This window comes from Euprymna scolopes, chromosome 28 (genome assembly GCF_053919585.1).
Source record: "Euprymna scolopes isolate OS-2025 chromosome 28, ASM5391958v1, whole genome shotgun sequence".
In the NCBI taxonomy this organism is placed as follows: Eukaryota; Metazoa; Mollusca; class Cephalopoda; order Sepiida; family Sepiolidae; genus Euprymna; species Euprymna scolopes.
The window spans coordinates 52731567-52744871 of NC_136509.1; the positions used below are offsets into that span (position 1 = coordinate 52731567).

Here is a 13305-nt window from a genome sequence, read left to right on the forward strand (position 1 = left end):
AAAAAAAAAGAGGAAAAAACGAGCTTTTCTAAAAGAGGATAAAAATGGAGAATTTGTATTTAAACCTTTTTGGAAAATCGTTCAAAAATTACCACAGCTGGATTTATAGACAATATAAATTTGAAATTATTAGTGAGTCGTATTTTACCAGAACACTAGGTTGTGTGTGTGTGTGTGTGTGTGTGTGTGTGTGTGTGTGTGTGTGTGTGGAGGGGGAGGGGGATTAAACTGAACATCAAGTTTCATTAAATGTGTGTTTATAAGCTAATTTTTGCATGTCGAAAAAAGGGTATTCATTTACACAAGTCGCGTGTCAAATAGTTGAAGGGTTAGGGAGGCAGGAGAGTCTAATTAAAAAAAAAAAAATAGGTTGAAATACAACTTCATTCTCATCCTTTTTTAGAAAGCTTGCAACTTTTTTCTTTTTTTTTTTTCCGAAGAGTTCAGTTTTTCCTTTTTTTTTTTTTTTTTTTTTTTTTTTCCCCATAGTGTCAAATGGTTCAGGGTCGCCTAACGAAGTATCATTGATTGAAACAGATGGCCGTTTGTAGCTACTAAATGTAACTTTACCTTTGAATAAATAATAAAAATAAAATATATATACTAGCATAAGTACCCATCATTGACTGGGTTCGAAAATAGGCTATGTCTTTTATATCTCTATATTTTAAGGACCAGACTCATACACAGACCCCACAATTTTAATGAACTACTACTGTTCAAAATGTAACATACCCATTTTTGATCCTCGATAGCTATTATATCATTACATGTGGTCAGTTTTGTATAATAATCAACCATATAGGAGTCTATTCGTGTACACACACATACACACTCAGCTTTATTATATAGACTATTTAAATATTGGTAAAATTCTATTTTGGTAACCTAAATTGGTTTCGACATTACTCACAAACAACTTATCTATATATCTACAAAAGTGAAAATGTGTGTGTGTGTACATTTCCTCACCAAATAACTGTCAATTTTCAGTCTAGAGACTCAAAATTTGGGAAAAATTTTTTCATTGCTTTTCAGCCAGAAATTTGGCTGTCAAGTGGTCAAAGTTCAACGCTTTGACCATTGAAAACTCTACCAAACTCCTCTGCCAATTTTGGGTTTAAACACTTGAAATTTTAAATGTAGGTTACTTGGACATGAATCAAACTTTAATTTGATTTGAGCACCCCCCCTAAAAAAAAGTTAAAGGGTCAAAGTTAAAAATAATTTGACCTCTGCAGTCTCTACCAAATTACTCAGCCAATTTCTGGTCTAAACATTTGAAATTTTACATAAAGGGTATTCAGAAATAGGGGAAGCTTTTATAATCAGTTTGGGTCAAAAATTTGGCTGCCAAGGAGTCAAAGTTCAAAATATTTGACCTTTGCGGTGTCTAGTAAACTACTCAGCCATTTGGGTCTAAACATTTAAAATTTATATATAACGGGTATTCAGACATGCGGCAAGCATTTTAATCAGTTTTGGAGTGAAAATTTGACTGCCAACAGGTCAAAGTTGAAAGAGTTGACCTTTGCAGATTCTACCAAATTTCTCCACCAATTTCGGGTCTAAACACTTAAAATTTTAGATGTAGTAAACTTGGACATGGGTAAAACTTTTTTATTTTGATTTGAGACCAAAATAATAAATGTTAAGGAGTCAAAATTGGGATCTAAGTTATAAAAAAATTGACCTCTGCGGTCTCTATGAAATTACTCAGACAATTTTTGGTCTAAACATTTGAAATCTATATAATTATAAAACTCAAATGGGGTGTTGTAACCCCACATCCGGTTTATGACTTCCGGTTGTGCGTGCGTACATAAACAAACCCTTAACACAGTAAATAAATAAACACAAATCGCTACTTTCGCAGAATTTGACCTGCGCACTGAAATATTAATGTTATTATTTAGAAATAAATCAACTTTAACCATAAGAACAATTTACAACGGTAATTTCCCCACTGCCTATTTTTTTTTTTTTTTTTATTTATTCTCCATTTTTTTAATACACCTTTCTTAAAAACATTCATATATTCTCTTCTACACTACAAACATAAATAACCCCGAAAATGTTTTATTAAATTGCGTTACAAATAAATAATCAACGCGACAATAAAACATTGTTTTACTGTGTACGTTTTCAGCGTCCAAACTTTTTTTTTAGGGTGGGGGTAAATTATCCAAATAAACAACTGTTAATACTTTCTGCATTTTTTTTTTTTTTTCACATCGTTTATTTCTGTATTATGTAATGAAAAAAAAAGTTACATTTTATTTTCATTTTCTATTTAAAAATGCTTTAACATGGGGAGAGTGTTTTTAACTATTCTGTACTTACAACTAACAATTTCATTTAAAAAAGATATATCAAAATTTGAATTTAATTTGAAGTATTATGGTATCTGTTTAGTGCACATGTACCTATAAGTATGGAAAACCACTTATAATTGAACTAGCGGGGGTACCGGTGTTGCCCGGGTGTTTATAGGTGTGTTTGTTTTTTAAGATAAAAAAGAAAAGAAAAGTTTTGGTAGAAATGTAGGCTCGAACCCGATGGGGGAGGGGGAACGTGTGTGTGTATGTATTGGGGTGAGGGTTAGATAAAAAAAAGAAGGCTTGAATTTAAAAAAAAAAAAAGTTTTGGGAGGGAGATAGGCTTGAACCTGAAGCCTTGAGCTTAATAGTCTGATGACATATGAGGCCAGGAAGCCAGGGACTTTTGATTAGTCGAAAATAAGCATTTAAAAAATTGAAGGTGGTTTTTCTAGGTCAAAACAGAAACAGCAGCAGCAAACCAATTCACAGCATGAATTTTGTTGTAATTGCAAGATAAAAGTGGCCGAAATAAAATATATTTACGACCACGTTTCGTAAGTGTGAGATATTATGATCTGTCTAGCATAAAAAAAGTTATAAGTATGAGTGAGCAAGCTGAGAAGCACCAGGAAAAAAGCTTTTGGCAGGCATAAAGAAAAAATGTACACACAAACAGATTTTCGCTTTTATATTATAGACTAGGGATGGGGGGTACCCGGCGTGGTCCGGGTGTTTGTAGGTGTGTGTGTTGTTGATCAAAACAACCCTGTTTTTAAAAAAAAAACAAAAAAAAAACGTTGGCCGGGTGTTTGGAGATGTACAAAAAAAAAAAAAGTTTTAGGAGGAAAGTAGGCTTGAACCCTGAATCTTTGACGTGGAGATGGAAACGAAATGGACAAAACCCCTGGGACCTATCCATCTCAGCCACAGGAGAAGAGGAATGAAAAACCTCTTAATTTAACGTTTATAAAATGAAATTAACAGGTGCGAGAACCTTAAGTAGCATGATGTTGGACCTTGAAACATGACGCAGCTGCAAGCCAGTTTTCGCTTGCTTTATACTGAAAAGTGAAAAATACACGGGACGCTCTAAAAATCTGGAAAAAAAAGTGCGTGAAAGTCGGGAAATCCCCGTTCGTAATTCAGTTATTATCATTTAGACATGATATAAAAAGTTTTAAGAAGGAATGAGCTGACCGAAAAGTCCAGCGAAAAAAGCCTTTTACATACATACACAAAAAGCGAACATACATACATACATTTTCGCTTATATATATATATATATATATATATATATAGAGGAAGTAGGAAGGATCGAACCTGAAGCCCTGAGGCAAAGTTGGAAAATAAAGTGAAAAAAATGTGCAACGTTAACCACTCGGTCAGCAAGAAAAAGTAACAGAAACGTTTGAATTTATTTAAGTATTAAGAATTGGCAGGTGCCCGCACTTTATGACTTAATGAGGTCAAGTGTACTTTCACTGCAGGGTCATTTTTTTTTTTATTTACTGCTGGCAGTTTTTTGTGTTTTTTTTGTTTCCCCAAGATGTTGGGGGGAAACCAGCTCCCCATAAAAAGGGGATTGTCCAAATTAAATAGCAATTATCTGATATAAGGAGAAACTCCACACTGATCAAAGTTGATTGCTTTTGGACGTTCCTGGCAATTGTGCCAGGAACGATGCCGCCAGCTTCAAATTAGTTTTGCTTTTCTTTTTTTTTTTTCCACATGCGGCGATCCAAAAATATTGAATATTTAGCTTTTCAAAGTCAGGCAAATTAAATGGAAGGTAACCCCCATTGTTAACTCGTAGATATTATGATTTAGACGTGATATATAAAGTTTTAAGAAGGAGAGAGCCAATCGCTTCCCGGAAAAAAGCCTTTTGCAGACATATGCAAAAATGCACACACACACACACACACACACACACACATTTTCGCTTTTATATTTATAGATGGCTGTAAGTTTTTTTCAAAAATAAATAATTATAAACCGAACGACTCCTAGAAATCTATATTCTTTTTTCATTTTAATATACTTTCATAGAAATGTTTCTGTTATGTCACAAAAAACTATTTTCTTTACATCACAAGTGTCACGCTTATACATTAATTCCATAGCTAATATAACATACTGACCCAATGGGTCACGGATAGTCTAGTCTTATATAAAGTGTATTCACACATAGGGCAAGTAATGAACAGTACATAGGACCCGAGCAAAGCCGGGTTGAACTGCTAGTATTTCCTAAACTATATCAGAAAAAAAAATTAAAATCCATTCTATGAAATCCAGATAGACCCCATAATTTTATTATACCACACCTATTCAAACTTAAACACACTTATCACAAGAATCTTATGTGGGTCTATATTAAAAAAAATTTGTTAGACTGTGACATATTTTCATTCTATGAAGATCAGGTGTGAACGCAGACCCCATAATTTTATCATACCATATTTCTTCAAACTGAAACAATTATAAAAGTATACTTACGCAGATAGATATCAAGAGCCTTTGTTAACGTTTGTGGCATATTTTAATTCTATGGATGCCAGGCACAAACACAGACCCCCACAATTTTTATATATCATCCCTGTTCAAGCTGAAACATACCTGTCAAAGTATTCTTATGCGCATCTATGTCAAGAACGCTTGTAAAGTATTTTTTATTTTTTTTTTTTTTTATTTCGATTCCTTTGGGACTAGGCGCATACGAAGACCCCACATTTTTAATAAACTACTCCTGGTCAAAATGTAACATACCCATTTTTGTCCATTGAAACCTCTTCTATCATTTTATGTGGTCAGTTTTGTGTAATAGTAAACCATATAGGAGTCTATTTGTGTACAGACACACAAAGCTTTATTATATAGATATATATGCACACAACATTGAAATTTACATGTTTTTTCTACTAGTATTTACGCTTAACTAAAATAAAAAAAAAACAAATTTCTTATTTTAAAATAAGTTTTTGATCTCATTGCAAAAGATGCATCCGCACATTGTTGGGGACCAGAAGTGAAAATATTCCACCTTCATTTCATGGAATTTCTTTGGCAGAAAAGAGAAAAGTACTCCCTTGCATAATTATTGCGATCAGAGATCAATATATATAATTTTTCTTCATTAAATAACAAGTTCATTTAATTTTTGTAGTTTTAACATTGTTTCATTGTTAAATTTTATTTATTTTTCATTTTGTATACGTTAATTTACGAGTTGAATTATTTTGTTACTTAACAGCGTTTCAATTTTACTTTGTTTATTAACTTATTTCCTTTTTCAATTCAGTAACTGAGTATAAGTTTTCATGTATAGTATTTTTCAGGTATGGTATTAATGTATTATTACATTTTCAGTTTATTAGTCGATTAGTTTCCTTTTTGTAAACTGTTTCGGCAATTTCTGGAACTAACGGTTCTTGTAGAAATCATGGTTCAGGTATCGTATTCATGCATTCATTTTTGTTATTTAAATTATTTTTCATTTTTAGTTTGTTAATTTATTTCCTTTTCAAAAACTGCATAGGCAATTTTTTTATGTTTTTTTATGAAGATGAGATCTTTTTTTACTTGAAAACATTAGATTATTTTACCGTACCAAATCATCTCTTGTAAAGAACTGCTTATTTTTGTTTAATCAATGCTAGTTATTCCCCTCGCATAATTGTCTCCAATTATATAAGCGTCTAATATTTTAAATATTTTAATAGTATTTATTTCGATTTTGAATTTCACTTCAGCTACATCCATAAAGTGGATAACATCAAATAGTTCTGAGATAAAGGGACGTAACTCTTGTATTAATAATACCGGAATTAATAATATGATGCAATTTCAGAAGGAAGTATTATTTCAATTTTATTTTTAATACTTACTTAAAATATATTCTAATAGTATTTCAATTAATAATCTTTATAGTATTTATTTCAATTGTATTTAATATTCTGACAAATTTATACTGAACAAAGAATACGATTCATAAGCCCTTTTCAAGGCATTTTCCATATTTTCAAGGCCTTTTCAAACCTTGTCTCTTATTAACAGTTTCTTTGCTAGAATAAGACAGAGCGTATTTTTCTTGCAAACATTAACTCTTTGAGTGATAAGCATGATGCCATATTGATTCTGTAAAGTGCCCAAAATTTCTGAATACTTCATTTGTATTGACACCTTGAGGATTCTTTATTTACAGCTCGTTTAAATGTGCTCACAAATGTTTCCACTTATCCATTCAATCTTGGGTAGTATACTGCCATTGTCATGTGATCAATGCATAATGATTTACAAAATTCTTTAAATTCTCTTGTGAACTGGGTTCACTGTCACAGACCAAAGTTTTGGAGAGTAAAGTAAGACTAAAACTTTCATTAAGTATGTTTATTGTATTTGTTGCAGTCGGATGTTTGCATTTAACAATTTCTAGCCACTTACTGAAACTGTCCACAATTATCAAGTAATATGATCCATTCATGGGTCCTGCATAATCGATATGCGCTAGAGTCAATGGAACATCCACCTTTGGTCGTGGTTGAATTTTTACCAGTGTTGCTATCCTGTTGCTAGTTGGCATCCTCTGCACAGTTTCAAATTTTCTATGTCTTTGCCGATAAGTATTTTTCATTAACGATTTCATTCATAAAACCCCTGAATGGTCTGTGTGAAATTTTTAGTTTTCACATTCAACCAGACTTGCTTTTTCGCTTTTCTAATGAAATTATCCTTCTCCGATACTTTGTTTTCGCATTTTCTAGCAGAACCAGAAGTTTTCTAATTGTATTACATAACAGACCCAATAATTCACTTTCCTCTTTTAGTGCTTTTATTACAGTTTCTTCAAGTGGTTTCATATGTTTAGGTATCAATTGTCTACGATTCTTTAGGAATTAATCAGTGTGACCTATTTTCTTTGACGATACATATTCTATTTTAAAATTAGAATTCAGTAGAATTACACCACAATGCTGTATTTATTTACCATGTGAGTTGGTATACCGTTTTTCTTTTTTTTTTTAAATAAAATATTGTTATATTACTCAGCTCTTTTTCAATTCAATTGAAATTTTGTTTCACTAGTGTTAACGTTATTGGCTTTATAGATTCCTCCTTGAATTTGTAAAGCAGCACAGCACCCAGTCCATCATTACTAGCATCTACAACTATTACTACAATGATTTTCCTTTTCAGGTTGAAATGCGCTAATGATAGGTTTGCTAACAAATAGCTTTTCTTTTTTAAAGCTTGTTTGCATTCTTCTGACCATATCCATTTTGCATCCCCTTTTTTACCAAATTATTTAACGGAGATCTCATATCATATACTTTTGGGATATAAATGCTATAGTAACTAGCTAAACTCCAGGCTTTCTTGGAAGTAATAACATTATTATCATCATCAGGTACAGAAATGTTCTTTATAGCTTCATCCCTTACTGAATCTGGTTTTCTTCATTTACTGTCAATGATTTGCCCTAAATATTTTATCTTTAGGAAGCTCGCATTTTTCAGCTTGAACATGTATTCCTCAATTCTCTAAAATAACTGCTCTAACATGGGCTTTGTGTTGCATCTCATTTTTGTTTTTAATGAAAATATCCAAATATGCAATTGCATATTCCATACCAGCCAACATTGTATCCATTATTTGCTAGAATAGGCTTGGAACTACCTTCAATCCAAAAGGAAGACAATTCAGTTTAAAAAATTTTTTATGCATGTTTATAGTCAGTCAGGTTTATAGTCAGGTCCTTCGAATATTTTTCAGGGATTTTCATCTGAAGGCAAGCGTTAAACAAATCCAACTTTGAAAACACTACCTCCATTGAATTTAGTAGATATATCTTTCAGAGATGGTAGAGGATATACATGATCTATCAACTACTACATGTTTATTGTCACTTGTTCCCCAGAGTTCGAGTGTTGGACGTTTGGATCATTGAGTTAGTTGAATGGCTTCTCTTCAGTTGATTCGATCCATTGCCAATGCTTCTGTTAATCTGTAATGTTTCAGGTTCTGCTTGATGCTATCACTCCACTTCTTCCTAGATTGACCTCTTGAACAAGTTCCGGGGACATAAAAGTTAATGATTCTTCTTGGCCACTTGTTGACTGCCATGCATTATAGATGTGGCCAAACCATCTGTCTATTTCAGCATAAGATCTCATGTACTGAATTGAGGCCAAGCCTGGATATCGGATATTGAGAAGGATTCTATCAGCAAGCTTTGAGAAGCATATTCATTGCATCATCGCTGTGATTTAGTCTCGCATATAGGAGAATGCTACTGAACCAGGTATGGTAAGCATACCTTCTATTGAGTAACAAGATGCCTTTGCAAGTGAGAACTGAGAGGAGCTCTAAATTTCTTCCATGCAGAATGGATTCTGGCAGTTGTAGCATCACAAAAACCACTTCTCTCACATCAGTAAGAAAGCAAAAAGTTTTAACTACCTCAAGGGTCTCTCCTTGCTCGATATCCCAAGTAGTGGGAACAGGCAGCAATCCCAAAACATCTCCTGCAAGTGAAGTTCTAATTGTCTTTCAGCCTGCCCTTGAGAGCAGAGCATGCTTTATGTATGCATGTTTAAAAAAAAAAAAAAATCATTGAAAATTTTATATTTATATCATTAATTGCTAGATGAAAGATAATGCTTTTAAATTGCAACAAAATGTACATTACATAAAATAAATCCAAGGTAATTTTTTGATTCAATTTAAATTAAATTTTTAAACCTTACTTTGTAAAATTTATAAAAGTGCACTTTGAAGATAAATACATTTCAAATTGAATTTTGTACCTTTATTTTTAAAGCCTATAGTAAAAACATTTTGTTTAACAATTTTCATGCCTTGGATGAAATGCTTTGCTAACTTGTATCTTATCTTTTTAAGATTATATTTTAAAACTCTCCTCTCTATTTCAGTTTGTATTTCTCCTCACACCACAAGTCATTTTTTGCAACCCCCTCTTTGTAATACAGGTCTGATAATGAGAAAATCTGAATATTTTTTAAAAAAAACTTTAAAATAACTTTTTAGATTAAATTTTTTTAAACTTTCAGAATAGAAAATCTTTAAAATTTAATAAGGAACATATTTCATACAGGTTTCATTAACAAATATTCAGTACATAATGAGAAAAATAGAGATGAAAATTTTGAAAGGAATGTATAACTGGTTATTCTATTATTATTTAAAACATTTTGTGTCCTGCTCTTTCGTGCGAGGACTTTATATATATATAGTTACAACTTTTTTTCCAACTTTCTAATTCCTCATTTATTGCATCCAGTGTCAATAATGGTACTTTTCTTTTGGATTTTAAAAGTCAATTTAACATTTTCTTGTAAATTGCAGTCAACTTTTGTTTTTATGTACAGACTTTTGAAAAACGTTTCTCAAATCCGTATTAAAACTTTCCGTTTGCTTAGCCTTATTTTTCTCTTCGACGTTAACTTTCTTACAGAAAGTAAAAACTATTTTTTTTCTCAAGTTTAAACAAAGAAAGCAAAAATTACTCACTTAGTAACTCACTAAGTAACAATAAATCTTTCTAACGTTCTTTGTTAGTGTTTTTTTTTTTTTTACTTGTGAATTTGCTTCAAATCCCGTCACCATTAATATGTCCTGCAAAGGGATACATTTGTTTGAAGTAGCTGAGTGGGCTTTGTTACAGTTTTGAATAACTATCTGGTAAACACTGGAGATTGATGTTGCAGGGTTTGAAAAACACTCAAGCTTCACTCTGAAGAAATGATAACTTTATTTTTTCTGCATGAAATCTGTTAGAATAGTAAAAGAAATGAATTTTTTTTTTTTTTTTTCTTGTTAGACAAACTCAACCATTATTAACACAAATTAATAGAAAACAACTCTAAGATGAGGGTTTTCAGAAAATAAGCACCCAGTAGAAGAAAGGGATAAATAACATCAGTTTTAACTAAAAAAAAATTTTAAATTCATTTTTATCCCTAACTCACTTCCAGCCACCAAGAAAAACCCCTCTAACTTTTTGAGGACATCACTCTTCACTGTTCTTGCTTCTTTTCATTCACGTGTTTGCCACATCTGACCAGACAACTCTTTGCCTCAGCTATCCTTGAAAGCTTCTGAAGACATTCAAATGGGAAGTAAGAATTATATCAAACTTTCAACATACAAGAATTGTACAAAATAATAAAATAATCACCATTTGAGAATTATCTCTTCCAATGTAATCAGTAGTGAGAGCCATACGGCCACTACTTGTCCCATAGGGATTCGGCATATCCTCAGGATAATGGTTCATAGGACCTAGAAAAGAAAAAAAAACAAAATACATTAAGAATGAAAAGTAAATAATTATTTTTAAAAAAAAGCATCTGATATGCAACAATTTTGCATAATGGATAAAAGTTTAAAATACATTAATTTTACAGTTATTTGACTGACAAGTATTATGCAATGGATGAGTTTGTAGATATGAAACAGAGTTGGAAGAGGAAGACCAAGGAAAATGCGAAAGAAATTATAATTTGAGAAAAAAAAGTGATAAGATCTGGCTAGAGATAGCTTTTATAAATTTACTTTCAATCTATCAAACCAAATATGATGAATAGAAAACACAGATAAAACAATTACTTTGAGCGTAATTATTATATGCTTTGTATCAAACGTTACATTTATCTACAGAAATTCCAAGTAATTAAGTTCCAAGAACTTACAAGCATGTTGAAAACATTAGAAAGTTACATGCATTTAACTAATACGAATTTATGTCAATATATATATATTTATTGTTTTATTGTTATATAAACATGTTCACATCCTGCTGCTACAAATAGCCACTTGTTTCAATCAAACAAGATATCATCAGGCAGCGACTTGACTATTCAAAAGTTCATTGAATAATAAATGCTTATTCATTGAACTTTTGAATAGTCAAGTCGCTGCCTGATGATATCTGTTGTTTGATTGAAACAAGTGGTTATTTGTAGCAGCAGGATTTGAACATGTTTATATAACAATAAACAAGTATTATCAGCTCTTTTTATTGAGCACTATCTAACAACCTCGTTGAATTCATTAGTCCATTACTTTTGAATAAAAAACCCCAAGTATATATATATATATTTTAGTAGCACAAAAAAAAAAGTCTGCACGTGTCATTTTTTTCAAAAACTGCAAATTTAAGCTAAGTTGAATGTAACTGTTTAAACAACCTATATCTCATTAGATTCACCTTTTATTCCTCTATAATTTTATCTGTACATAGTTGACTTAATTAAAATATCCTAGTGTTCACGTGAATTTAAAAAATTAACTTTGAATCAATAAGGCAAAAAGAAACTCTACAATAGAAAAATGTTATTTAAATGTAACTTTAGAACATTAACGCAACACAAATACAACAGGAATACAATGAACTAGTTAATATTTAGTAGTATAGACATTCTGAAATTTGACAGCATGAAATCTTTGGGCATTCCGTGAATTAGTCTGCAGCATACTCCAGTGAAAAGGCCATCATACTTCTCTAATTTTTGTCCAAAGTTCTTCTAGATTTGAAATTTTATCATTGCGTAGTTGTTGCTTGATGAAATCTTGACATTGCCAGCTGTGAATGGGAGCATTATCCTGCATGAAGATGGAATTATCATCCAAATTCCAGCCAAAGTAGGGTAGAAAATGCTCAGTCAACATATTAATTTAACCTTGCAAGTGAACTATAGGCCTTGGACCATTGGGCACTAATACACCCCCCCCCCACACACACACACAAACTGAACCTCCTCCACTACCTTGCAACATTGAAACTGTTCACCTAAGATTAAATTCTTCGTCCTTCCTTCGATGGAGGTATTGCCTACCATCACTGCCTCGACCAATATGAAGAGTTATGATCTTCATTGCATCTGATGAAGTACAGACGACACTTTCTGTTCTTTATAGAAATCATTAGCTTGAGTCTTGGAACACTGCCTAACAAACTAAATTCCTTCAATCTGTTCTTAACTATAGAGCACTTTTTAACAAGATTACACTGTTGGATTTGGGGAGCCGTTTCAAATCTGTTTCTGAGGCTGCGAATCTTGATAGCATCGTCTTCCTTGTAAGAAGTAACTCTAGGGCGACCAGATTTAGGGGCATCACAAACACTGCCGGTGTTTTGGTGCTTATGCACAATCATTCATACCGTTTTTTTTCATCACATTTAAATCTGTAGCCAATTTTTAGATTGGATAAACCAGAAAGGTGGAGATTAATGAGCTCCTGTTGATCACCAAGAGAAAGTCAAGGCATATGGACTAAATGTTATGTTTTATAATCTGGAACAACAACTATTACGATTAGAAATGCTTTGTTCCCTGAGGTGGATATTTTAAGCTGGTTTTAAGCTCATTTGTTGCTGTGAAGTCTTTTTTTCCTTCTCAATTTGAAGTTAATCTTTTAAATTGATGTGAACACTAGGATACTTGAATTAAAAGTCAAATATGAACAGGTAAAGTTATAGAGGAATAAAAGGCAAATTAAATGAGGTATAGGTTGTTTAAACAATTACATTTGATTTAGCTTGAATTTGAGGTTTTTGAAAAAATGACAAGTGGAAACTTTCTTTTTGGCACCACTGTATATTCAATTTTTCCTATCTTTTTGTTTTTGTTGAGGATGAGGCATCCTATTAGATGCCAGATATTCACTTGCTATTTCAGAGACACCAACAGATTTTTTTTTAAAGATTCTAACCATCCATTTAAGCACAATTTCTCATCTCTCTTGCACTTGATTCACTGGGTATATACACCAGATAATTTTTTTTTTTTTTTTTTTTTTTCATGCATCCTGTTGCTTCTATAATTACTGGAATGATGGAGATCTTCCTAAAATTTCAGTTTCTTTCCATGTCATACATATGACCTTGGTATTTTGTTATCTTCTCCCTCTCGGTTCTGCTTAAGTCAGTAAGACCACTAATTCAACTAGGGTTGCTTCTTTA

The 13305-nt window shown here is 32.0% G+C and overlaps 1 protein-coding gene across 3 annotated transcripts in view; it reads right to left on the reverse strand.

Annotated features, from left to right (window-relative positions):
* LOC145249620 (uncharacterized) overlaps window positions 1–13305 on the reverse strand; it is a 171078-nt gene that overhangs the window by 71711 nt on the left and 86062 nt on the right. For all 3 annotated transcript variants that reach the window (XM_080111351.1, XM_080111349.1, XM_080111350.1), the window contains one exon: window positions 10519–10622. In XM_080111351.1, coding sequence (XP_079967477.1) covers window positions 10519–10622 — 104 coding nt within the window. The remainder of the gene's footprint in view (window positions 1–10518; window positions 10623–13305) is intronic.